We start from the raw sequence: 27,743 nt of genomic DNA, 5'->3' as shown, positions 1-27,743 counted from the left end.
AAAGAAAGAAATTAAATAAAGAGCAGAATATCAAGGATGCCTGGGTGGCTCAGTGGTTGGGTCTTCAGCCCAGGGCGTGATCCTGGGGACCTGGGATCGAGTCCCATATTGGGATCCCTGCATGGAGCCTGCTTCTCTCTCTGCCTATGTCTCTGCCTCTCTCTCTGTGTGTCTCTCATGAATAAATAAATAAAATCTTTTTAAAAAGAGCAGATATCAGTGAAATAAACAGATAAAATTCAACATGAATATTTGGTTCTTTGAAAAAATAAGTCAAATTGATAAAACTTTCACAATATTGAACAAGAGAAAACACAATTTACCCACATGAGGAATGGAAAAGGCAATATTATAAACAAATAAATTTGAAAATTTGGATAACAGATAAAATTCAACATGAATATTTGGTTCTTTGAAAAAATAAGTCAAATTGATAAAACTTTCACAATATTGAACAAGAGAAAACACAATTTACCCACATGAGGAATGGAAAAGGCAATATTATAAACAAATAAATTTGAAAATTTGGATAAATAGATAAATTCCTTGAAAAATACAAATTACTAAAAGCGACACAAGAAGAAATAGAAAATTTGGACATTCTTATACATATTGATGAAATTGAATTGACATTTGAATATCTTCTCACTAAGAAAACTCTAATCCTATCTAGATGGTTGTACTAATGAATTCTATCAAACATTAAGAAAGAAAAATATCAATATTACACAACTCCTTCAGAAAATTGAAAAGGAAAGATGTTTTAGCAGTTTTTAAAGACCAACATAACCCTAACACCAAGAGAGACATGTACATTACAAGAAATAAAAGCTATTGCCCAATACTCTTCATTAACATAGATGCAATCTATATTAAGCAGGTATTTGAATCCAGAAATATATAAAAAGGATAATATGTCAAGATTAAATGGAGTTTATCCTAGGAATGCAAGGACACTTTAACATTTGAAAATCAATCAAAATAATTTACCCTATTAACTGCATAAAACAGAAAAATTATCTGATCGTGCAAATAGATGGAAAAAAACATTAGAGATAATTCAATATACATTCATGATTTAAAAAAACAAAATAAAACTTTTAGTTTACAAGAAATAGGAAGGAACTTCTTCAACCTGATAAAGAACATCAACAAAAAATAGCTATAGTTAACATTATACCTAACAGTGAAAATTTTTCCCAAGAATGGGAATAAACAAGGATGTCTGCTCTCACCATTTCTGTTAAATTGTAGGAGGGATCTTAGGTGATACAATATGACAATGAAAAAATAAAGAGTAAAAACAGATCAGAAAGGAAGAAGTAGGGCCCCTGGGTGGCTCAGTCCGTTAAGCATCTGCCTTTGGCTCAGGTTATGATCCCAGGGTTCTGGATCAAGTCCTGCATCAGGCTCTGCACAGGGAGCCTGCTTCTCCCTCTGCCTGCGTCTCTGCCCCTCTCTCTGCATCTCTCATGAATAAATGAATAAATCTTTAAAAAAAAAAGAAAGGAAGAAGTAAAACTATCTTCAGTTGACATGATTGTATATGAAGACAATATTCATCTATAAAAAACTACTAAAATTAATAAGTGAACTTAGCAAGGCCACGTATATGAAGTCAATATGAAAAATTAGTATTTCTCTATTATAATGACAAATAAGTACAAAATAAAAATTTTCAAGTAATATTTATAGCAGCATCAAAAGCACTTGGGATTCATTTAATAGAAATATATGTAAAGCTTCTACATTGAAAATTATAAAACACTGCTGAAGACCGAAAAAAATGGAGAGACATAACATAATCAAGTACTAGAATATTTGGTATTATTAAGATGTCAATTCTCCCCTAAATTAGTCTGTAGATTCCATACCATTCTAGGCAAACTCCCAACAGTTTTTTTAAAGATAGAAACTATACCAATAAAAAATAAATTTATTATTTAAAAAATAAATAAATAAAAATAAAGATAGAAACTGACAAGCTGATTATAAAATTTGCGTAGAAATGCAGAGGACTTACACCGCCTGATTTCAAGAGAAATAGCCTGACACTTATCCGGCAGTTGAATTTTCAACCAAGGCACCAATCAATTCAATGGTGAAGTGGTGCCTTTTCAAAAATACTGCTGAGATGACTCCTGTCTGAATGCAGATAAAAACAAAAACAAAATACAAAAACAACAACAAAAACTTTGACTCATATCTCACACCATCACAAAGATTAATTCTTACTAGAGCATGGAACTAAATCTAAGGAGCTAAAAACTATAAATCTTTAGACAGAAAATATAGGAAAATAACTTCTGTGGACCTGGAGTCATGAATATGTCTTAGTCAGTACCCAAAGAGCACTAACCACAACTAAGGAATTGATTTTAAATGGACTTCATTAAATTTTAAAACTTCTATTCATCATAAGACCCACTAAAATAATTAGTACACAAGCCAGAGGCTGGTGATAAATATTTGCAATGTATACATATGAAAATATAGAAACAATGCCCACGAGTCTATAGGGAAAGGACTTAAAAAGGTACTTCACAAAGAAAGATACGTAAGTAGCCAATAAGCACACAAAAAAGAATTCTTGGTCACTAGCCATCAGAGAAACTTGAAGTAAAACCTCAATGAAATACTATTGCATCCTCAACAGAATGGCTAAAATTAAGAAGACAGATAACACCAAATATTGATGAGGATGTGGAGCAATGGGAACTCTCATAGCTGACTCATAGGAGTGTAAAATATACAACCACTTTGTAAATCAGTCTGGCAGTTTCTCAATAAGGGTACACCTATCTCGGCCAGTTATTCCACTTCTAGGTTTTACCAAAGAAAAATAAAAACATGTGCATAAACAGACTTGTATAGGAATGTTCACAGTAGCTTTATTAATAACATCCCAATACTGGAAACCAAATGCCTAGCAACATGAGAATGGATCAACAGAGGTGCCTGGGTGGCTCAGTTGGTTAAGTGTCCAAATCTTGATTTTTGGCTCAGGTCATGATTTCAGGGTCGTGAGATCAAGCCCATGTTCGGCTCTGTGCTGGGCATGGAGCCTGCTTAAAATTCTCTCTCCCTCTCCCTCTGCCCCTCTACTCCCCCTCCCACCTGGCTCACCTTCCCTCCTTTCTCTAAAAACAAAGAAAAAGAATGGATAAACAAATCATGGTATAACCATAACCAAATACTATTCGTCAATTAAAAAAATACTACTAATTAACACAACAACATGCCTGAACCTCAAAACATGATGCTGAATGAAAAATCCAGACACAATAGAGGACATACAATAAAATCTCAGTCATATGAAATTCTAGAACCGGCAAAAATAATTTATGGTGAAAGCAATTGGAACAGTGGTTGTCCCTGTGGATGGAGGGATGGGGATTGGCTGAGAAGTCAACAAAGGACCTTCTTGGGGTGATGGAAATATTGGTTATATTGATAGAGGGGTGAATTTTCTGGGTGCACCCAGTGCACTATATACTTAAGATCTGTGCATTGCAACATATGTATATTATAACTCAATTAGAAAAAAAAGTTTTGAGTAGTAAATTGAAAAAAATATTAAACTACATTAACAAACAAGTTCAGTAGAGTAAGTTTTTAAGAAAAATCTAAATAAATCTGGAACCTACTGATATTGAAGGCTTTACAATGAAGAAAAAAGAAGAGGAAGCAGGAATAAGCCATCATTTCCTGAAGGTGTCCTAAGACCTCTGCTAACTGCTTTCCATGGAGTCTCTCATCTAATTCCCACAACAACCCACTTTCTAGATATAGAAGGAAAGACAGCTTTATAAACAAATCTTCCCTTACCATCCTTAGCAAACACATCGGGTATACACTCTAGCACTAGGGCACTTTTTTCTCTTTTTCTCAATTTCAGGCAGCAAGTGGTAGATGTTTTTCTTAAATCTACAACTATCACTAAGAAATATAAGCCACAGGAAAAATAATTACCTATTATCAGTTTTGGTTTCAGCAAACTCATAAAATAGTACAGTGATCTATGACCACAAGTCTTAAAACCTCTGAATTCCATGGAACTCCTGTTTTGAGACGATCTGCCTCTCACATTGCAAGTCGAGGGCTAGACAGCATGATTTACCTAATAAATATTTTACCTCCTGCTCACTGCTAACACGAGTCTAGCACAACTTCCCCACCAGCTCAATTGGGCTCCTGCGTTAACAGCAGGTGGTTTTACAAAGGGGAAACAGGAATTGGAAAGGGTAAGGTGGTCCTTACCACATCCAATACGGCATGGACAAGCACGTCCAGGTGTACCGTGGTGGCCACGGTCCAGTCGTGAACTGGCCTCACTTTCTTGTGATGTTTCTGTAATAGCTGCTTCGTGAGACGGTACAGAGCAGAATTCCTGGAATGAGGCGTATCTATGGCTAGGATTTCTGAAAAACAAAACTGTCATTGTGAGAATGAAAATAAGAGGAGTTTAGCATCTTTAGGAGATCTCAGACTGTTCAGGACTTGGTGGCTCCTAGCAGAGCATAGTGTTCAGCTTATCCCCAATCTGCTGAAGTTCACAGCCAGCTGGTGGGCTTTTTGGCAGACACTTATTTAAAGTAAGCTGATGACCTAAGTGCCCAATAGAGACATCACATTGTAAAGATAAATAAATCAACCCCGTCTCCAAGGATCCAAACTGCACCTACAATTCTGTTTTCACAGCAATCACATGTCTTGGAGACAGAATCCTTTATTTCTGTATCACCCCCTCCTAAAACACAGGAAAAAAAAAAACTACCCTGTACACTTAGCCAAAAATGATCTCCTCCTTGGATTTTTCTTCTGATTTTTCCATTCATAACTCAACAGTTAATAGGAAACCCAAGCAGAAATGGGGGCAAACCAGCGAGTCCAGAGATCTGTGAGGATTCCTAAATAACGGAATTAATGAGATTTCAATGCATACTCTTCTCCTTAAAAAATTTTTTTTCTTTTCTCACTCAACCATCTTTAAATAAAATGCACTTGTCAGAAAATGAGATCTTCGTTTTGGGAAACTCTTTCTGGTTTCAGAGAACAACCATTGTTTTTTTGTGTGTGGGTTATTTTTTTTATTTTTATTTTTTTTGTTATGACCTGGGAAACCTGATTTGTAGAAGAGCGGTGATTGGTGTTGAGGTAGGGGTGGCCAGGGGAAAAGAAGCAAGAGAAACGAGCACCAACAATTGGAAGTGACAAATTTGTGAGGACTTCCTCTGAATTGCAAAAAGATATTTTGCTCACAAACCCTGCCAGCTCCTGGGGGATTCAAAGCTTCGCTAAGTCATTGGACTGAAGCAAATTGCACACCTCCTGCCACAGTGCGTGAGGGAAATCTATCTGTAGTGTCCTGTGCGTGAATTCACCTCACCTCTCAGTGGTTTTGATGGTTATTTTGATGAGCTGCTGAAGGTGTGGAGGATCCAGCAGGAAACTGTAAATGAGATATCTTCTCTCTCTGCGACAGGACTGTTTATACCCATTTCTTTATGAACGATGTCATGTCACCTGCCGCCACAGGCAGCAATTTCTATGATTTATCAATGTCAGTGTGACCAAAATGCTAACAACGACGCTGGAGGTGCAATTGCAGACTCATCGTGGGCAGTGGAATATTCACTTTCATTACCACCAGAACTGCGAAGCTAATGAGCATTTTAACCCCCTAACTATTCACCCAAGAAGATGCCTAAAATGGCATCAGCTATTCAGGCGTGCAGGACTAAGGTAGGTGGCTTGCATCAGGCATCATTTTTAGGTTTTTTTGTGAACCACAATCGTCAAAAAATGTGCTGTGAAGCTCTCTACCTGAGACCATTTCTTGCTGGTGTACCCCAGGGGAGAGAAGTCAGGAGGAGCACAAAGCAAAGCTTGTCTGGTGCTTTTCCTGTGAACTTTGCTTTGGGCAACTTTACTTTCACCTCGCTTGGAAGCTCCCAATTCAAGTCCCAGTTGGGGAAACACCGGAATGTGCGCATTTCGATATAGGAAACTATCTGAGACAGAGTTAAAAAACATAATTCTAAGAAATGAATGTGTTTTCTCTATACCCTCTGCTCATAAAGACTCAAATTCCCTACTGCTATCTTTTCTAGGAAACAATCCATAGGTCCCCTTAGGGTGAACATTATTTTCCAGATCATGTCAAAGTCTTTAGGTAAAAAGAGAAAGTCCTAGAGTCTAGGACTAGGAACGACAGAGAAACAGGCAATGGTAAGAGGAAAAATAAGAAAGGAAATGCAAGTATGCTTAAATAAACTATAAGGGTAGAGAGTTCTTTGTTTCAAATGGGAAGAAATAATAAATTACATTTCTACTATGAATGCAAATTTGCCTGAGGAGAAAGATCAATTACAGGAGAGAGATTAAGGATTTAAGTGACCATTAATTAACAGTAAATTATGCCCCTTGAAAGCTAATGTGACATTCACACAAGCACTAAATGACTCACAGTTCAGTGATGTTTCAACAGACACTGATGGGAGCTATCCACAGACCCAGGAAAGATTCCTCGTTAGCACTGCCTCTATGGATGCGAATAATTGGCTCCAAATAATTCACTGGTAAGATTTCTGGAAAGTAGCATGTGTTAGGGACTGAGCTATGAAGTACTTTTAAGAGAAGAGAGATTAAAAAAAAGATCAGAATACAATAGAATTATTCTTTTGTTTGCCCTGTTTCAACAAATTCTATCCTAAAGTGTTCTGGCACTCTCATGAAAAGAGCTGTTCTCACTTTAGTATGTCATCTTTAGGATTATAAAAGAGTTATACGTATACCTGATAATTTACAAGGAAATTGAGATTTAGGTGTGTGATCTATTGAATTCCCAAATCTGACTGAGTACATGCTGTATGCCACACACTGGGCTAAGAGCATTTTACGCGAATTATCTCATTTGGGTTTCACAACAATAGCCTTATGAGAGAGGTACTCTCCAGCCCTATGAAGAGTCACTTTACTACAGGTGAGGGACTATAGGCTTAGTGAGGCTAGTACCACCCAAACTCATATAGCCAGCAAATGAAGAAGCTGAAATTTAAACATAACTGCTCTGGATCCAAAGCCCATGACATTACACCCACCTGGCTCCCTGAGAATATTAGGGACAGCAGTGAGTAGCCCTTCAAAAGAAAGATTGGCATGTTGCATGGTGTACATCACTGGGCAAAAACAGCCCATTGTTATTTTTTCTGTGTATGTGTGTTTTCAGGTCAAAAATATCTTCTGTTTGCATTGTACTTTATACTTTCACAATGCTATCTTATTTGATCTTCGTGATATACAAAATAAACATTTAACTTACGGGAAAACTGAATCTCTAAAAGATTAATTGACTTGCTCAGGGTCACATGGCTGGTGAGTGGCGCAGCAGAAACTAAACGGGTGTCCTAATCTGGGCCTCTTGCCTGGGACACTACCTTCAGGCAGCGGCCTTGAATTGGTGATTGGTTTAGTGCTCCTGTATTTACAAATCATCTGGATATTAACCCAGCAAAAATTCCAAAGGGCAGATTTTTCTGCAACACATGTCCCCAGTATGATTTATGGTCAAGTACTGATTACTAGACACCATTAATACACATTTTCTGTCACATTTAGAACAAAAACCAAGCATAATACAAAACATTAGAAAGAGACCTCATTAAAAAGAATTTCTTCCTTTTCCTTACCTTTATTTTTCTATTTTATCTTACTTAGCTTAATGTTCACAATTATTTTCTGCTAAGAAACCCATTTGGCATTTAATGAAATTTCCTGTTTTCATTTTTATAATTAAGATATGCTTTTATCCTTTCTGTTCAATATTCAGGATTTTTCTACTTTAATGATAAGTGGCTATTTTTCTTCTCCACCCAATAAAAAATCAATTCCAGCTGCTGGGTTACCAAATTCCTTCCTCATCTCCATAATTGACTCATTCCACTTCCAGTTATATTTTAAAACACAGAAACTCCTAGATATGAGCTCTAGGAGGCCTCTCAAGAAAGTGGGGGTTTTAGGGGAACACCAGAATAAGCATATATTCTTGACCTATATGTGTTTTAAAGAACCAATTGGATCCTAATGCCAATGGCCCAATTCAGTAGAGTTAATGTTGGCACCACAAAAGTTTAGCTCTAGAAATTTGAAGTATTTTAAGGGGAATTGCACACTCAAAACATGCAAGTTTCTAGTACTTGTCTTTAGAGATATACTCATTATCTATATAGACTTTGTACAGCTGGGTGAAACCCCTGATACCAAAACGATATCTAGGTGTCTTAGCCATGCTGTATCCAAGAGACTCTTTCTCTGGGCTACTGAAAGCTTATAACAAAGCCAAGACTATTTTGGATAATAAAAATATATTGTTCACACATAAAAGCAAATCTGAAAAAGAATGCCCCAAACTATCAGGGTAAATTGCCGCAAAGAGAGCTTGATTTCTAAAGGAGCAGAGATTTTATCAAACAATTATATTTCAGACCGTATTTTCAGCCATGTGTAAAGAGTCCCACTGTGTGACTCTGTTTATATATATGTAACTGTAATTGTAGGAGCAAAGACATAACAAATCACTGGGCTCCACGTAGCCTCACAGGACTGGCATTTTACAGATGATAAATAAAAAACACTTGTAAGGAGTTATACAGCACAATATAGAAAAATATTGTCTTTCACTTCTAAGAATTAATATTCAGTGCCTAAAATAAATCAGTAAAAGGACCCACCTGAGGCAGCCACCAGGATGAAGGGCCACAGAGGAGCCATGGCACCTGCCAGTGTTCCCGGGCACAGCCCAAAGAGAAGAAATGCAACTTGCCTATCGGATGGACTGCCACTCAATTTTCCCTAAAGGGGCTCCTCTTCACTTCATTCTTCTGTTTGCCATATATGCTGTCCTTGCTGGTGCTATTTTGTAAATAATAACAGGACCAAAGGCAATGCCAGCACCACACAAACGTTTTGGAATCAATGCCATTGTGATACCCCTTAACTTCTCCATTTGGTTCTGCCCCAGGATCAGATCATGGCCAACATTTCAATTTCCCTGACAGGAGATAGCTAAGTGAATAATGTAATCTAAGAGGAGCCCCTAAGGAGAGGAAATTCCACACTAATATGATTTCCTTTACAGCCTTTACCTAAGGCAGTGCTCTTGCTGACATTCAGGACACTAATTTCATTAATAATTGAGATCTAAATAGCTGTTCTAAATCAGACTTATGCAGCTACATCTTCAGCATTTGACAGTGGTTATTGGACTCTGGAATTACACAAAGCTAATGGAAACCTGGTATTGTCTAATGAAGAACAACTGCTAACAATACAGTGGGAAAAGTGCTTTTTGTTTTTCCTAAGCCCCTTTAATTAAAAGAAACATTGATTTTTGATAAATGAGAGTGCTTTCTTAAATTGTCAATGTGTATAATTCAGAAAGTAACTACGTATGAGAGGATGCTCCCAGGCTTACTGAAGATGAGAGGCACTGAAGTTTAACATCATTCGATAAATTTTTTTTCACTTTTTGATTGAGTACCCATCCACTCTTCATTATTAAGGAATAAGAGGAATGATTCTATATAAGTCTATGTGCCATGGGTAGACTTCCAGCTGCTCTAGAAACAAAAACTAAATTTCATACCATTTCCAGCATCTGTCTCTTTACTACAAGTGGGATTGAGATGAGTTTCATAGAGCGATGTGAGTGAAAAAGTGCATACCTAACCCCTATTCTCTTGCCTATTCAGTCCCCTTGTTTAGAATATATGAAGCTCTCATCTTAATTTTCATCTACCAGTAAAATGTAGCCTGATCGGTTTCCTACTGTTGGTGACAGGAGTTACAAATATGGAAAGGGAGAAAACTAGGACAAACCCTGTGGTGCTGAGTTGGTTTTGGAAGTACCGGTGTGAACTCATGATTCTCAATACATGTAGCTAAATATAGAAATAAACACAGAGTGTAAATGTATGTGTACACATTTCTTTACATGTATATATCTCTAGCTATGTCCACCAGTGGGTCTGGGGGCAGAGACACCCCAGTATCAATGAGTATATCCAACACCCAGCACTTAGTTTCTAAATAACATATAGACCTAAAAGTAAGAAATGGAGAAATGACTGATTTCAGGGCTGGACAGGGGAAGTTCAAGAAGAGCCTAGAACATCTCCTTACATCACAAAGTAAAGAGGTGCTAGAAAGTATAATAGGGACATGATCAAAGGGCATGATCATCTTGAAGGGTCTTCCACTAGCCAAATCTGGGACAATTCAAACATCAGAATCAATATGATGGTGAAGAATTATAACTCACTAAATAAAGTACTAATCCACAAGCCCATGCTGATTTAGATAAATGAATGGAAAGAAGAAATGGCTTTTTCTTATGTTAGAATGCCAACCGACAAATGTAGAAGGTATGCTAATATCCTTGTAGTAACAATTCACTCAAGAAACATCGATGTCTGATAAAAACTAGTTGGTGAAAGTTTGATGAGAAACAGGAGACTTACACAAGGTACTTATTAATCACAATGATTTTTTAAAAACTTTCTATGGAGAAATCTGGCAGACAACACCTTAATCAAACAATGAAAATTAACATTACCAATCATGGGAGTTGTATGCAACGAGATAGGAGGAATTGAGAAGACAGCTGCACTTCTGTTATCATCCTGCCAAAAATTCAAAACTTGAATCCAACCAGGAGGAAATACTAGACAACCCCATATTGTGGGACACTACAAAACAGGCATACAGTCTTCAAAAATGTTGAGGTTATGAAAGTTAAGGAAAGACCGAGAGACTATATCACACAAAAGCAGATTAAAGACACATGATAACTCTGTGCAACGTGTGATTTCGGCTTGGATCCTGTTGTTACAAAAGAACATCTTGGGGAGAATTCGTAAAACTCTAACTGGGGCCTGTAGATTAGATGGTAATCAGGTGGTAATGCTAATTCCCTGACTTTGATGGAATTGAGATCATGTAATGTTCTTGTTTGTAAGAATCACACACTAAGTACTCACAGGTGACAGAGCATCCTGTTGGCAGTCTATTCTCAAATGGTTGGGGGCGGTTCATTCTGCTAGTCTTCCAGTCTTGCTGTGTGTTTAAAAATATTTCAGAAAAAAAATGAAAAGAAATCTAACCTGGCAGAGGAAATTTGATACAAAGTTATGGAAAGTTTATTTGAGAAATATCCTTTAAAGAGGATGGTCAGATAAATGGGGGTTTATCAAGAGAGAAGGTCACCAAGGATTGATCTGGCCATCAAAGTCCCAGCACTGTCCAGGCAGCATATCTACGTACACAGCCCTTTTTATGGGAAGGCAACACAGAAGCTTGCCTTTATGCAAAGGTTTAATCGAGATGATGATCAACATTATATTCTTGCCATGCATTTTAGTAAGCCTGCTCTAAGTCAAACCTTCTGGGACATGCTTCCCCTCCTTTTTCTTCTCACTTCCTCATATACCCATCTGTTACTGGAAGGCCATTACTAATGATGTGTAATACAGGTACATTATGACCTTCATTAGCTAATTTAACAACAGTCTGGTGATCCTGCCCATTACAGCTCTTTATTGGCTGATGAATTCTGCCAAGATGGGAAAGGTTATGTGTGAGTGACTTGTCTTCAATATAGTTTATATACACACGCTTCCCAATCTTTCTTGATCGCCCTGCTCTGCACCACCAGATGGCTCAGATATTTCTTTTTCCAACCTTACCATCCTGACCTGTCTAGATGTAGTTTGTTTACTCAGTACCTTTAGATTTGGTATCTCTTCCCCATTAAACCTTTAATTTTTCATGAAAACTGTCTCTTCTCCTTAATATAGTACTTTTTACTGACATTGTTTCTTTTAAAAAAAAAGATTTTATTTATGCATGAGAGACTCACAGAGAGAGAGAGAGAGGCAGAGAGAGAGAGAGAGAGGCAGAGACATAGGCAGAGGGAGAAGCAGGCTCCCTATGGGGACCCTGATGTGGGACTCAATCCCAGGACCCCAGGATCACGACCTGAGCCAAAGGTAGATGTTCAACCACTGAGGCACCCAGGTGCCCCGCCCCCATTCACATTGTTTCTTATAATCCATTACTTAAAGATCTCACCACCTCCACCACCCTGCCCTTAGCTTCTTAGGAAGGATGAATGTGAGGTGAACCCCATTCAAGCTGTTTAAGGAGATCAGTGTATTCAAATAAAAAATTGGAATTGTCAGGAACTAAGCATCCAGGCTTCTTAAATATCAGCTGGGAAAAGAACGACTTATTAATCTGAGGTTTGAATGTGCTATTTCCCGAACATGGTCTAGACCAGACCTACCATTAAGAGAGTGCCTAGAGATGTATTTCTTTCAGAAGCCCCTTGCCACATTCCCATGAGCCCTTGCACTTTGTTCCTCCATTATTCCCAAGTAAGATATGACACTTTTAGCTGGACCAGTGTCTTTTGGAAGAAGGAGGGGGAAAGGGTTTATTATGCAAATATAATAAGGAAGTGTTTATTATGCAAACAGCAACTGAGTTATGTGTCCTTTAAGACTACTAAATAGTTTTTAATTACTGCTATATCAGTAAATCCCATAAATATGCAAATGCAATTAGTTCACAAAATAGACCTTAAATATCTTTATTCCTCTCCAACAAAGTTCTTTGAAGTTAATCGCTAACTCTCTTTGTTCACTCCCTTGGCAGTGGTGCTAAAATTGACAGGAATTTTGACAGATGTACATATTTGGGGGAAACCAAATTTTCAGAGCACATCTGGTCAGGCTGGAGGAGAAAAGTAGAAATGGACATACTAGCCAAAATCAAATATTTAATGAATAGAGTCCCACATGAAATTTCTTTTCTCCATAGCATTATCCTCTGAAATAAATATTAAGGTAACCACTGGGGCACCACTTCAAGTCCAAAGCTATACTCTACATTTTCTTCTGGTTCAGAATTTCATTTTTTTATGATGATACACAATTTTTCCTGGTCCTTAAAAATGAATGAATGAATGAATGAAAAAAAAAAAAAAAACAGAGGAACAGTATCCCTCATGACTCTGACCCTTCACGGTTTTCCAAAGAACATGGGTGAAAGTTTCCAGGCTTTGGAGTCTGACACATCGCATTTTCCCTCCCAGCTCCACCATTTGCTAGATGCTCATGGCCTTGGTCAAGTTGCTTACTGTTTCTAAGCTTTAGTTTTCACATCTATATAAAGGGTAGAACAGGCTCTATTTAGCTTTCTATGGCAACATAACAAATTACCACACACTTGGCAGCTTAAACCAAAACTCATTTATGAGCTCATGGTTCTGTAGTTCAGAAACCCAGGCATAGCTTGAATGGATTCTCTGCTCAGGGTCTTAGAAGGTGGAATCATGGTGGTATACTGGAGCTGGCTCCTACTGCATCAAAAGAGCCAACTCTGTGTTTAGTGACATCAGGTTAGTAGCTTGAAATCAGCCATGATGCGAATGTCTGCCATGCTTGGAAATCAGCAAACACTACCGATCAGGGCTCCCCCCACCAGCTGGCCACTGGACATCTGCTAGTGCACCATGGCCCACTCCCTGAACCTCCAGGCCTCATAGAGACCTCCTATATTATAGCATTTATTTGAGTATATTTGACTATTTGTTTTTTTTTTAATTTTTTTTTTTATTTATTTATGATAGTCACACAGAGAGAGAGAGGCAGAGACACAGGCAGAGGGAGAAGCAGGCTCCATGCACCGGAAGCCCGATGTGGGATTCGATCCCGGGTCTCCAGGATCGCGCCCTGGGCCAAAGGCAGGCGCCAAACCGCTGCGCCACCCAGGGATCCCTATTTGTTTTTTTTTTTTAATTAAGACTATTTGTTGACTTTCCTATTTCTTCAGAATCCTGTGACTTCCCTGAAGATAGAGTACTGTGCCTTATTCATCTTTGTTATCTCCAGCACGGAGCTTGGAACCTAGTTTGTACTCACTAAACATGTGAGAAGGGGCAGCCCGAGTGGCTCAGTGGTTTAGCACCACCTTCAGCCCAGGGCCTGATCCTGGAAACCCGGGATCGAGCCCCATGTCAGGCTCCCTGCATGGAGCCTGCTTCTCCCTCTGCCTGTGTCTCTGCCTCTCTCTCTCTCTCTCTCTCTCTCTCTCTGTGTGTGTGTTTCTCATGAATAAATAAATAAAATCTTTTTTAAAAAAATAAATAAACATGTGAGAAGGATGGAAAAAAGAGAAAGAAGGAAGAATTAACAAGTGGGCAGAACAGAAGTTTGGTTTATGCAAGAAAGAGGACACCAAAAAGGACAAGCTTTTTCACAACCACATCCAGATGCCACTTTCACACCATCTCACAAAGGACAGGTGGGATCTTTGCGGCAGGATTGCTTTTATTTGGTTTGCTCCAGAACCAGCTAACAAGCAGTGCAAAGGATAAATGTGGGACACAGACACAGATAGTTCATGCTTCTTTGGTGGTCTCAGACGATAAAGTTCAGGGTTCTCGTAATTACCTGGGGTAAGATGTCCCCCCAAAAAAACTGGAGGAACACGGAATCATGGGTTTGTTGTTTGTTGCTCCTCTTCATACTTCTGGCCTACATCAGTTCCAGGACAGTGCGTCACATGTAAGGCAAGTAGCCTTCCTCAGCGATCCATGCTGTCCAAGCCTTCTGTGCAGATTATGGGCCTTGAAATCTTGCTATGCCAGCTCTGGGAATCTTCCCTGATCTGTGGCTCATGGCGGACCCAGGGCTTCTCCATTTAGGCCCATTTAGAACTTTCCTGTGGAGAGGCCATGGTCAACCACAGCAGCCAGTATGATTTTCTCACTCAGGTCTAAATTTTTGGATATTTCTAATTGTGCTGCGGACTTAAGATGGGGCAAGGGCTTCGATCCAGTAGAGCTTGTTCTATTTATTTACCCATTCACTTGCTCACTATGTGGGGAACTGTGGTTGACACTGGGGAATACAAAGTTAAGAAAGTTCAAGGAACTTGGAACTGAGGTGATAGGTAAGAAACACTTAGAATGCAATGAGATGAACACTAGCAAGCCAATGAGTGAACTGGCGACAATGGAAGCAAAAACGTGAGTCAGACTTGGGGTGGGGTAAAGACAGGTTTTTCATAAATACCACTTGTGTTGGGGAAGGGCAGTCAAGTTGGTTAAGGGCACGGAGAGCGGAGCTTCTAGCAGAAGGACTAGGGTATGAAAAGGCAGGATTGGTACCTTCCCAGGGGCTGCAAACCTCACTCTATAAAACTGGGGGGCAGAAGGAACACAGGTTTCTACACGAATCTGTTGTCTTCTGAATTGCAATTCCAATTGCCCAAATAAGTGCCTGTTGCTTTAAAAATAAATAAATAAAAATAATATTAGGGAGAAGATAATTCTAGACTCATGAGATGCGCGGATTAACAAACTCATGTTGCAGAGTGGTGAGGGGGGAAAAAACAGGAAAGAGAAATACTGTATAAGTCCGCATAAGTGCCGTTATTATAAAGCTGTCTCCAAATGGCCTGTAGCAATTATTCTAAAATGCACAACAGCTGTATTTGTCCCCTTTCTGCCATTGCTGAAATTTACACTGTCATTGGTCCAGGAGGAAGGCTTGGCACTAATAATAGGCTGGCTGACGATGGCTGGAGTGTGACAGACCTTTAGTTAGAACCCTTAGAGACGGAGAGGAGCGGGGAAATGAAAAGCACAGTGGAAACCAAAGCAGATGTAGTCAGAGCACCGCCTCGTGGCAGCCACAGCACCTGCAGCCTCAGAGAACTCGGACCTACCGGGTGTTTTATTGCACCGCGCGCTTTTCCAGGATTCCTCCAAAGTCTTGTCACGCCTCAACTCACTAGTCTTCTTTCTTTGCTCTAAAGGTTCCTCTTCAGGTTCCCCAACACCAACCCACCTGATCTACTGTCAGCAAATTCCTCCCTGCCTAACTTTCTAACTACTCTTGCTTCTCCAAACTCTTGGTCCCTAGGAGTACCCAAATTTTCCAGTGACTCAGTAGTCACTGTAGGTAACTTCCCTACTTTCCCTACTTTCTTCCTAAGAATGTAAATAAATAAATCCTTGGTTCTCCACTCCTGGGAAGTTATAAACAGTATTACTCAAAACCATATAGGATTTTGATGTGCGAAAGTTTTGCCTTTTCTAGAATGTCATTTGGCGAGAACCATACAGTATGTGGCCTTCTCAGAATCAGACCTATAAACACAGAGAACAAATGGATGGTTGCCAGAGGAGTGGTGGGTGGAGGGTTGGGCAAAACAAGTGACAGGGAGTGGGAGATACAGGCTTCTAGTTACGGAATGAACAGGTCACAGTATAAGGAATATAGTTAATGATGTAATAGTGACATATCAGGACACATGATAGCCTCACTTGTGGTGAATGCAGCATAATGTGTAAACTTCTTGCATCACTATGTTGTACATGTGAACCTAATGTACCATTGTGTGTCAACTGCACTCAAATTTAAAAAATAAAACCATACTTAGTTTCCTCTAAGCACTGGGTTAGTGGCATTGCACAAATTTTGATGTCTTGTATATTCATTACTTTTCTAATTTCTCTTGTGATTTTTCTTGCCTTATAGGTTATTTAGTAGTTGTTTATTTTAAACATTTGGGATGTTTTTCAAGATATTGTATAGATCTTCCTTGACTTATGATGGGGTTATATTTCCATAAACCATATAGTTGGAAATACCATTAACTGGAAAATGCACTTAATACACCCAACCTCTCAAACATCATAGCTTAGCCTAGCTGACCTGAGGCAGGCTTAGAACATGTACATTAGCCCGCAGTAGGAGAAAATCATCTAACACAAAACCTAGTTTATAATAAAGTGTTTAGTACTTCACGTAATTTCACTATCCTGAAAGTGAAAACCAGAATGATTTTTGTATGGGTACAACCCATTATAAAATGATTATAAGTGGATCAGTTGTTGACTCTTGTGATCTGACTGGAGCCATTGCTGAAATTTACAGCTCACTGGGGCTGCCCAGCATCATGAGAGAGAATCAGACTGCAAAGCAGTAGCCCAGGAAAAGACAAAATTTCAGAGTATGGTTTCTAATGAATGTGTATCACTTTCACACCATCAGAGGGCTGAAAAAATCGTAAGTGGAATCATCACAAGTTGGGTACTATATATATTGTTCTTGATTTTTTATTTTTATTTTTTTTAATTTTTATTTATTTATGATAGTCACGCACACACACACACACACACACACACAGAGAGAGAGAGAGAGAGAGAGAGAGAGAGAGAGAGAGAGAGAGAGAGGCAGAGACATAGGCAGAGGGAGAAGCAGGCTCCATGCGCCGGGAGCCCGACGTGGGATTCGATCCCGGGTCTCCAGGATCGTGCCCTGGGCCAAAGGCAGGTGCTAAACCCCTGCGCCACCCAGGGATCCCCTGTTCTTGATTTTTTAATTTTGTTGTGGTTGAAGAACATATTCTATGATTTCAATAATTTTATTTTGATTGAGAGGTGTCTTATGGGTTGGGATATGATTTGTTGTAAAAGCACCATGTATACTTGAAGGGAATGGGTATTTCACTATTGTTGGATGTAACGTTCTGCAAATATCACTTAGATCAAGGTGATGTATAGCATTGCTGAGATTATATTTTCATTCTTTCTTTCTTTCTCTGGCTCCCCACTTCCTGTGGGGTGCTACAGTCTTCTATTGTGGAATTGTCTGTTTCTTCTTTTATTCTTCCAATTTTTGCTTCATGTGTTTTTGAAGCTGTGTTATTAGGCACATACACATTTATGGTTATTATATCTTCCTGACGAATCAATGCTTTTGTCATTACAAAATGACCCTCCTTGTTTCTGATAATACTCTTTGCATTGGTCTATTTTGTCTGATACTAATAACCACTCTAGCTTTTTTATACTAACTGTTTACACAGTGTCTTAGTTCTTTTGGACTGCTGTAACAGGATACAGACTGGGTGGCTTATAAAGAACAGAAACTTATTTCTCACAGCTCTGGAGACTGGAAGTCTGAAGATCAGGATGTGAGCAGGATCAAGTTCTGGTGAGGGATCTCCTCTGGGTTGCAGAATGCTGACTTCTTGTGTCCTCAGATAATGGAAAGAGGACTAAGGAGCTCTCTGGGGTGTCTTAGAAGGGCACTAATCCCATCACGAGGGCTCCATCCTCAGGACCTAATCACCCCCAGGACTCATCTCCTACTAAAATCACATTGGGGGGCAGCCCCAGTGGCGCAGTGGTTTAGCGCCGCCTGCAGCCCAGGGTGTGATCCTGGGGACCCTGGATCGAGTCCCACGTTAGGCTCTCTGCATGGAAAACCCAGGTATGCTATATGCTTCTCCCTCTGCCTGTGTCTCTGACTCTCTCTCTCTCTGTTTCTGTCTCAATGAATAAATAAATAAAATCTTAAAAAAAACTAAAATAAAATCACTTTAGGGGGTAAAATTTCAATATATGGGGATACCTGGATGGTTCAGTGGTTGAGTGTCTGCCTTCAGCTCAGGTTGTGGTTCCAGGGTCCTGGGATTGAGTTCTGCATCAGGCTTCCCACAGGAAACCTGCTTCTCCCTCTGCCTATGTCTCTGCCTCTCTCTCTGCGTCTCTCATAAATAAATAAATAAATAAATAAAATATTTACATAATATTAAAAATAAAATAAATAAAATTTCAATATATGGATTTGGGGGAACAGAAACATTCAGTCCATGGCACATGGTATGTCCTCTATTTCAGCCTACATGTGCCTTTATATTTTGAGTGCGTTTCTTGCATATAGCACACCTGGGTTTTCCTTTTAGTTTTGTGTTGTCAATTTTTGCCTTTAAATTGCAATATTTGATCCACTAATATTTAAAGTAGCTATTGATATAGCTGGATTTAAACCTCCCATTTTATAGTTTGTTCTCTATATTCTTCTGTTTTTTTTATTCCTCCTTTTCTGTCTTTTGGATTTTTTGATTTTTAATATCCATGAAAGATTACCTATTAGCTTTTTAGCTATGCTTTTTGCACAGTTTGCTAAGTGGGTACACTAGGAATTAAAATAAACATTCTTAACTTCTCATAGTCTACTTTTTAGAGTGACTACTGTATGTTCCCATAAAATGTAGTAATCCTGCAATTATTTGGTTCCATTTACTAGCCCTGCCATCATTTATGCTCTAGTTGTCATCTGCATTACACCTTAATACACACAAGATAATGTTATCATTTTTCTATTACACACTACAAAGCCAATTCAATGACTTTCTAATTTCAGAGACTGAGTGTTTAAGTTTGAAAATTTTTCATTTTGTTCTTGTTGATATTTTATAATTATTCGGTGAGGTTTTTCTCTTTTTTCATTTTTTATGAGTATGTTTTCCTTTACTCCACAGAGGATAGTTATCATAGATCCTTTAATGTTCTTGTCTGATTAATCCTAACATCCTGGTCTGGCTTCTCTTTTCTCCTGATAATGGGTCATATTTTCCTGGTTCTTTATACATCATGTAATTTTGGATTATAACCTGCATATTATGTTTTACTGAGACTCTGAATTCTGTTATGTCTAAAGGGTATAGGAGGTGTATGTATGTGTGTGTGTGTGTGTAAAATCTTCCTACAATGAATGTTGATGCTTTTGTGGTTTAGAAGTGAATTTGGTGAGACTCAAGCTGCAAGCTGTCTCATGTAGGCAACAGCTCAAACCTCATCTGATTTCTTTTGTCCTTTTTGCAGTGCTCTGTGTCTATGGAAGAATGTCAGCCAGAGACTTGGAGAGGATTTGCAGAAAAACCTAGGGATCCTTTTCTCTACCTCTCTCCTTTTCACAATCCCCCTTCTCACTTTGGGGTGACTGTATTTGTCTTAACTTCTAGTTTGTGGTTCTTCAGGCTGTGAGCCTGATTGGTCTTCTAGGAGCACTTCAACCACCTCATGTCATGCTGTGACTATGGCATGTTCATGTTCCCTGAACGATGCTGCAAAACCAGGGCACACACCCCTTGTCAGACCTTTTGTGTTCTGACTCTGTTTTGTTTTTCTTTAAGATTTATTTACTTACTTTAGAGAGTGAGTGAGCATATGCCAGCAGGGGGAGGGGCAGAGGAAGAGGGAGAGAGAAAATCTTCAGCAGACTCCCACTGATGTGGAGTCCAATGCGGAGCTTGATCTCAAGACACTGGGATCCCTGGGTGGCGCAGCGGTTTGGCGCCTGCCTTTGGCCCAGGGCGCGATCCTGGAGACCCAGGATCGAATCCCACGTCGGGCTCCAGGATCGAATCCCACGTCGGGCTCCTGGTGCATGGAGCCTGCTTCTCCCTCTGCCTGTGTCTCTGCCTCTCTCTCTGTGACTATCATAAATAAATAAAAATTAAAAAAAAAATAATTCAAGACACTGAGATCATGGCCTGAACCAAAATCAAGAGTCGGACACTCAACAGACTGAGCCACCCAGGCGCCCTCAGTGGGTTTTTTCTTTTTTTGAGGTAGACTCCATGCCCAGCATGGAGCCCAATGTGGGTCTGAGCCCTCGACCCCAAAATCAAGACCTGAACTGATATCAGGAGTCAGACACTTAATCAACTGAGCCACCCAGGTGGCCCCAGATTTTTAGTTTTTATGATAACCAACTCAGAGATTCCCAATTAATGTATGTATGTGGGTGGGAAAGCCAAAAGATGTATCATAGCTTTCCAAGTATGGTTAAATACTGAGAATGAATTCCTAGCCAAGAAAAGAAACAAAAATGTCACTTCTGTTAAACTTTTGTTTCAAGAAGCCTCCCCCCAGGAATCTCAAGAATCTATTCTGAACCTAAATGTAGGTTTACTTGGTAATGTCACAGAGTGATAGAAAAGGAGCTCTTTATCCTACCCAGTTTTTTAGTCTTTGTAGAAATCAAAACTTATTTGTCACTTCTAATGTTGAAAATGTTTTCATCAGGTTCTCCCAACTAGCTTATAACCAGATCGTGTACTATTCACCATAACCAAATCAGTGTTGTCATTGTCCGATTTTCTTTGTCTTTGTCTTGCGAATTAAATGATGAGATTTAGCATACAACTGTAATTGTTGGGATCACTGCTTATCTTTTCATAAAGTGGGAATAAAAGCTGAGAATCCTCTGCCTCAAATAACATGACTAATACTTTTAAGCTAAGTACTTTTCTAAATCTTGTGTACTCCCTGGTAAGTAGAGCACTTTGATTTGCACAGACCAACTCTGTGAACTGCCTGGTCAGAGAATACATTACTTGCCTGTACTCTGTAAAGCAATGGACATTCCCTCCATAGGGTTGCAGCTCCTCACAAAAATGGCTGAAGAGTCCAGAAGGTCTATTCAGCACACCATTCCTTTAGTTTCAAGTTTCTTCTTACTCTGGAGAAGTAGAGGAGACAATAAATACTGCAACAAAGAACTGTTTCAGAATGTTAAAGTTCTTACTGTCAACATCCCCACATCTAAAATTCTAAACTCTCTTCTCCCATGGGGACAAGAAAACCCTATTCGACTTCTGCTCCTTTGACAGAGACCATCAAAGATTTTCCTTCCTTTTAACTCTACATTGTCTCCAACTCTCCAGGGATGGCTCTCAGGCCCCTCTAAGTCTTAAATGCCATAGAAGTTGGCTTACAAAACTGAAAAAGCTACAGTCCCTTAAGGCCATGGAACTGCAGGCAGGGATCCCACCCACTTTCAATGCAGTACCCTCTACTCCCTTTGGCTATGCTCTTTATAAACAGATTAGCCAATTCTTGTTATTGAGGCATACTTATCAGACTTGGCTAGATTTGCATTTTAGCTATACCTCAAGACTTTGGGATGTACTATGGTGAGATTCTCCAGGCATTCCTTATGTTCAAGATAAACTGTTCCATAAGTAGGATGACCATACAATTTATCATCCAAACCTAGAGGTTTGAGAAAGGAGAAGTTTACTAACAATCATGCTGGGAAAACAGGCGTAAACCATAACTGCCCCAAGCAAACTGGGGCCAGTGTTACTCTACGTATAACTCCTTTTTGATGGAGTGCCAAGACTCCCATTGTCTTACTCAACTTTCTCTGTCTTTGTCAACTCCATTCAAGTGGCACCTCCTCAGAAAAATCTTTAGAGGCTGTTTCTTCCTACTTATCTTATTTTTGACCTCAGCCTATAGAAAGAAAGCTAGAGTACTTAGCTTGGAATCATAATTCTGTCTTTATTAGTAGAAAAATCTTGGGCAAAGTACTTAACCCTTCTGAAATGGTTTCCTCATTTGTAAACAAGATATTAATAATAATAGCACTTACTTCATAGGGTATTATGAGGATGAGTTCATGAATGCAAAGCACTCAGAACACCACCTAGTCTATAAATGCTCAGGAAAGTTATTACTTCCTCTAAAAATGTTCTCTTTTCTTCCAGAGTTAAGTATCAGATCAGTAAAAACATTTGCATTTCTGAAGGCAAGTTTGTATTAGTTACTTTTGCCTCATCTATTTTTTTCAAATTCCGATATTTTGAGGAGAGAAAGATTTTTCGCTTCAGTGGCGTTCTGGGTGAAAAATTAAGTCATCTTGAGTTCCAATTTATGCTCTAGTGCTTGCTGCATTATACAAGTTTCTATTTGCTTTTCCTGGGTAGCTTTCTGGCTTTTATCTTAAAGCTTATTTCTGGTTTCTGTAAGAAGCCACGATTTTGACACAGAAGTCTTTCCCCAAATCTAGAAGCTAAAAGGGAAAATGTTTTATAAAATGACTTTCTAACTCATTGGACATCACCTAAAATCTAGATTTTTGGCACACTTTGCATAAAATGGAATGGTAATATTTTTCGTTTTATCTTGAAGATAGTCAATTTATAATTTCTACTTATTAAGACAAAATGTTAAATCTCTGCCTAATGCATCAGCCAGCATAAAAAAGTAATCTTTGTAAACTACAGAGACTTGTGTTTTTCAGTATTTCCTGAGGGCAGAGAAATGTTATTAGAGTGAAGATATATGCTTTTGATCTTAATTTTAGAATGGTTTTTTTTTTTAAAGATTTTTAATTTATTTATTAGAGAGAGAGAGACAGAGAGAGAGAATCAGGCAGAGGGAGAAGCAGGCTCCATGCAGGGAGCCTGACATGGGACTTGATCCAGGGTCTCCAGGATCACACGCTGGGCGGAAGGTGGTGCTAAACCGCTAAGCCACCAGGGTTGCCCTAGAATGGTCTTTCTTTTTTTTTTTACTTTATTTATGACAGGCACACAGTGAGAGAGAGAGAGGCAGAGACACAGGCAGAGGGAGAAGCAGGCTCCATGCACCGGGAACCCGACGTGGGATTTGATCCCGGGTCTCCAGGATCGCGCCCCGGGCCAAAGGCAGGCGCCAAACCGCTGCGCCACCCAGGGATCCCTAGAATGGTCTTTCAATGTTTAGTTAATAAAATGTACGTAAAATGACATGACGAACCCTCATATATCTACCACTTGATTTATGAAAATAGGGCATTGCTAATATCCATAAGTTCCCCTACACGCCCCTTCTTCATACCATCCCTTCATTTCCCTTTCCTCAGTGCTTCTATCCCAAATTTTGTGTTTATAACATTCAGGCTTTTATTAGTAGTTTAACCATGTGTTACGTCCCTCGATAATATATTGACAGTTTTAATAACATGTACAAATGAAATATTGTATGCCATTCTTCTGTGATTTGCTTTTTATCCTACAACACTATGTTCCTGAGATTCATCCATGATATTGCATAGCTGTAATTCATTTTAACTGCTGTATAAAGTTCCATTTAACGGCTACAAAAAAAATTGATCAATTTTACTGTTAATATATTTGTCAATATATCGATATATATTTATCAGTATGTCAATATATATTTAATGATTCCTATTTCATCTGCTATTAGAAGTGTTACATTTCTGTACGTATATCCTGGTAACGATGTTCAAGAATTTTTTTTAAGGTTTTATTTATTTATGAGAGACACAAAGAGAAGGCAGAGACATAGGCAGAGGGAGAAGCAGGCTCCCTGCAGGGAGCCTGACATGGGACTTGACCCCAAGGCCCCAGGATCATGACCTGAGCCAAAGGCAGAGGCTCAACCACTGAGCCACCCAAGCACCCCTATTCAAGAATTTTTCTAGGATATTACTTAGGATGTCTTGGCTGTGTGGCATGCGCAACTTCAGATTTTAGTAGTTGATGTCTAACTTGTTTTCCAAAGTGGTTGTGCTAGTTTACACTACCAAAGAGTATTCTCTCGTAGCTCCGTATTCTTGTCAACACTTGTGATTGTGGTATTTTAAGATTTTTGTCAATTGTATGCATGGCGTGGTATCTTTGTGGTTTTAATTCCTGTGTTCCTGATTATCAGTGAGTTTAGCATCTTTTCATACACTTGGCTTTCCTTTTCTGTGAAGTACCTATGTAAGCCTTTGGCTCTTTCTTCAATTGCATTGCCTGTCTCTTTTGTAAGGGTTTTTCACCTAGTTTAGTTCAGTGGTTCTCAACTGGAGGAGAATTTGCTATTTAAGAAATATTTAGCAATGTCTATAGATGTTTTGATGGTCACAAGCGGGTAGTGCAGAGCCACTGGCATCTAGTAGGGAGAGGCCAGAGATGATGCTAAAACATCCTACAAGGCACAGGACAGCCCCCAAAACAAAGAAGTCTCTGCCCCAATATGGTACCAGTACCAAGGTTTAAAAATTTTATCCTAGATACTAAAATGTTATCAGTTACATGTGTTGCAAATATTTTCTCCCAATTTGTGGATATTTTATTTTTTCATGGTACCTTTTGATGAAATTCTTAATTTTAACATAATTGAAGTTATTGATCTTTTATGGACTCTATGTCTCTGATTTAAGAAAGTTCCCCATCCTCAAAATATATCTTCCAATTGAGAGTTTTAAAATTTAATTTTGCTTTTTTACATTCAAGTCTTTATTTTTTTTTTAGAATCTTTTTTTAACGTTTTTTTAAATTTTTATTTATTTATGATAGACATACAGAGAGAGAGACAGGCAGAGACACAGGCAGAGGGAGAAGCAGGCTCCATGCACCGGGAGCCCAACGTGGGATTCGATCCCGGGTCTCCATCGCTTCTCGGCCTTTTGGCTAAAATCAAGTGCGATCCCGGGTCTCCAGGATCGCGCCCTGGGCCAAAGGCAGGCGCCAAACCGCTGCGCCACCCAGGGATCCCCTACATTCAAGTCTTTAATCCACCTAAAACTGATTTCTATTTAGGATGTAAGAGTCCAAATTAATTTTTATATGGATAACTGGCTGTCTAAGCACCATTTGTTAAATGTCTTACATCCACTGGTCTGCAATGCTGTCAAAAATCAAGTTTGCAGGAATGGGTTTATTTCTTGTTCTTTTATTATCACCTTTCAATCTGGAGGCTAAAGTTATTTTCACCTTCCTATAAAAGAAAAACCGAATCCCACGAGTTAAAGGTTTTCACGAATTCTGAATAAAACAGATCTTAAAAGGTTTTTTGGGGGGATGTTTTGTTTTCATTTTTGTAGTGTTTGTTTTTATTTTCTAGAGAAATGAAAAGAACGGGACCTGAGTTATTTTGAGTAGCAAGGCCAAATACCTCAAAACTGGAAATGAACTCACTTCACTGAAAGTTTTTTTTAAAAGATTTTATTTATTTATTCATGAGACACACACACACAGAGAGGCAGAGACACAGGCAGAGGGAGAAGCAAGGCTCCATGCAGAGTGTCTGATGTGGGACTCGATCCTAGGACCCCAGGATCAGGCCCTGGGCCAAAGGTGGCGCTAAACCGCTGAGCCACCCCGGAATCCCTGAAAGTTTTGATCCTATAAACTACATTTGCCTACAGTACATTTCAGGAAGGCTAGAAATGCATTTACTTTTCAAGTAGCCAAAGGGAGGCATTTCTGGAACACTTTCTTAACGCCTATAATTTAACCTTGCATATCATCTAATTGTTTAATTCAGGGGCTATAACAAATAGTCATACTCTTTGCAAGATTAGTGAGAAAGGCCATTTTCCCAACTGATAAGAAACTTGCCAGTAAGGCTATTTCTGACTCAGTCTTTCCTGGAAAGGAATCCATAGCGCAAAGAAGAGTCGTTCCTGACTGTCAGCCCCAGCCTTCAGATCCAGTTCCTTCAAAGCCAGTGGCAAGCACCAGTTACACAGAGAGGCAGAGAAGAAACAGAAGTAGACATATCCTTCTGCCCCTTTATTCTCTTCCTCACTTACTCTTCATTCTCATTTATCCCACACAAGCTCCACACAAGTATTCAGTAACATTGAAACGGGATCATTTTATTATAATACAAACTATATTCTGGCTTTGAGGTAAGTCAGAAGCAGAACTATAAATTCATTGACTCTATGAATCTTTAAGAAAAAGTAACTTGGCATGGGGACCGAAGATTTCCAGAAAAAGAAAAAAAAAATCAGTTTCTCCTTTAGGGAAATACCTGGAAAACGATTCCCTTTTTAAAATATGTCAATTACTTGCTATTGCTCCTTATTTTTTCCCCACTCTTGAAATGATTATCAACTAATGATGTAATTATTCTGGAGCCTTCACGTGTGCGTTGTAAGAAGGAGTGAGCCGGGATTTTCTGTGGTGAGGGCACATGTTCCATGATGTCTACTTTTGACATTTGATCACCATGAAACTCACCGACTGATGCCCAAGCACTGACTTAGACTGTTCATCAAATACTCTGGTAGAACGGGGTGTCTCTAGCTGATTACCCTGTCCAAGATCAGGGGGTAGTTAAGCCCCAGGAGGCTAAGAGGATTTATCAGATCTAGAGTCCTCAAAGTGATTATATAAGATTTATTAGATCTGGACTTCTGTTTAGAACCACATAGCAGAGAGACGCTTGACCAAAATTCAGAGACCTTTATTACCAAATGGCCTGTATATAGCTCTTTCAGGAATACAGGAGGTCTCTGGTGGGTCTTTTAAGGAAATTTTCATGAATAAGTTATGTTTCCACTCCCGTTTGCTCACATTAAATCGGCGACTTCCTACGATGAATGTGCAAAGACAAACAGGAGTTGCCCCAGAGACATGGCAAAGACATACAGAAATAGAGCTTTCCAGTCATTTAGAGGTATGCAGTGCTGTGAATAAACCAGGCTGAGAAATCAACTTGTTTTGCAATGACCCCTGAGTTGAGGCCAAGCACAGCTTTTGATTATTCATGGGGGGGGGGGGGGAGGCCAAGACATAAACATAAAAGTTCTGCAACCATCCACGCACGCACAGTCAGCCCGGTGACTGCGTTAGATTCTGATCCCTCTGCCGGTTTACCTGCCAGGGAAAGGGGCACCTGTGCGCGTCCAGGTAGGACGAGCAGGCAGGCCTGCTCCCGGGGGGGCTGCAGCTGCGCCGTACTGTACCGCGTGCTCGCGCCTTAGCCGTGCTCACCTGCAGACTCGGAAGCCCCGGCGGGGGGGGGGGGGGTGGCCGGTGCTCACCTGCAGACTCGGAAGCCCCGGCGGGGGGGGGCCGGTGCTCACCTGCAGACTCGGAAGCCCCAGCGGGGGGGTGGCGGTGCTCACCTGCAGACTCGGAAGCCCCGGCGGGGGGGGGGGGCCGATGCTCACCTGCAGACTCGGAAGCCCCGGCGGGGGGGGTGGCCGGTGCTCACCTGCAGACTCGGAAGCCCCGGCGGGGGGGGAGTACCGGTGCTCACCTGCAGACTCGGAAGCCCCGGCGGGGGGGGGGGCCGGTGCTCACCCTGC

At 39.7% G+C, this 27,743-nt stretch overlaps 2 protein-coding genes across 2 annotated transcripts in view; one reads left to right on the top strand and one right to left on the bottom strand.

Annotated features, from left to right (window-relative positions):
• The window catches only part of HTR3B (5-hydroxytryptamine receptor 3B), a 59,454-nt gene that overhangs the window by 30,654 nt on the left and 1,057 nt on the right, over positions 1 to 27,743 (bottom strand). The window contains exon 3 of the mRNA XM_055305275.1: positions 4,261 to 4,421. Within this exon, the coding sequence (XP_055161250.1) occupies positions 4,261 to 4,421 (161 nt within the window). The remainder of the gene's footprint in view (positions 1 to 4,260; positions 4,422 to 27,743) is intronic.
• The window catches only part of USP28 (ubiquitin specific peptidase 28), a 67,839-nt gene continuing 65,136 nt past the window's right edge, over positions 25,041 to 27,743 (top strand). Inside the window, exon 1 of the mRNA XM_055304771.1 lies at positions 25,041 to 27,342. The gene's annotated coding sequence lies outside the window, so the exon portion shown is untranslated. The remainder of the gene's footprint in view (positions 27,343 to 27,743) is intronic.

Source organism: Nyctereutes procyonoides, unplaced genomic scaffold (assembly GCF_905146905.1).
Source record: "Nyctereutes procyonoides isolate TBG_1078 unplaced genomic scaffold, NYPRO_anot_genome, whole genome shotgun sequence".
Lineage (NCBI taxonomy): Eukaryota > Metazoa > Chordata > Mammalia > Carnivora > Canidae > Nyctereutes > Nyctereutes procyonoides.
The sequence above is the reverse complement of the archived record's forward strand: the minus strand, read 5'-3'. Positions and strand labels throughout refer to the sequence as shown.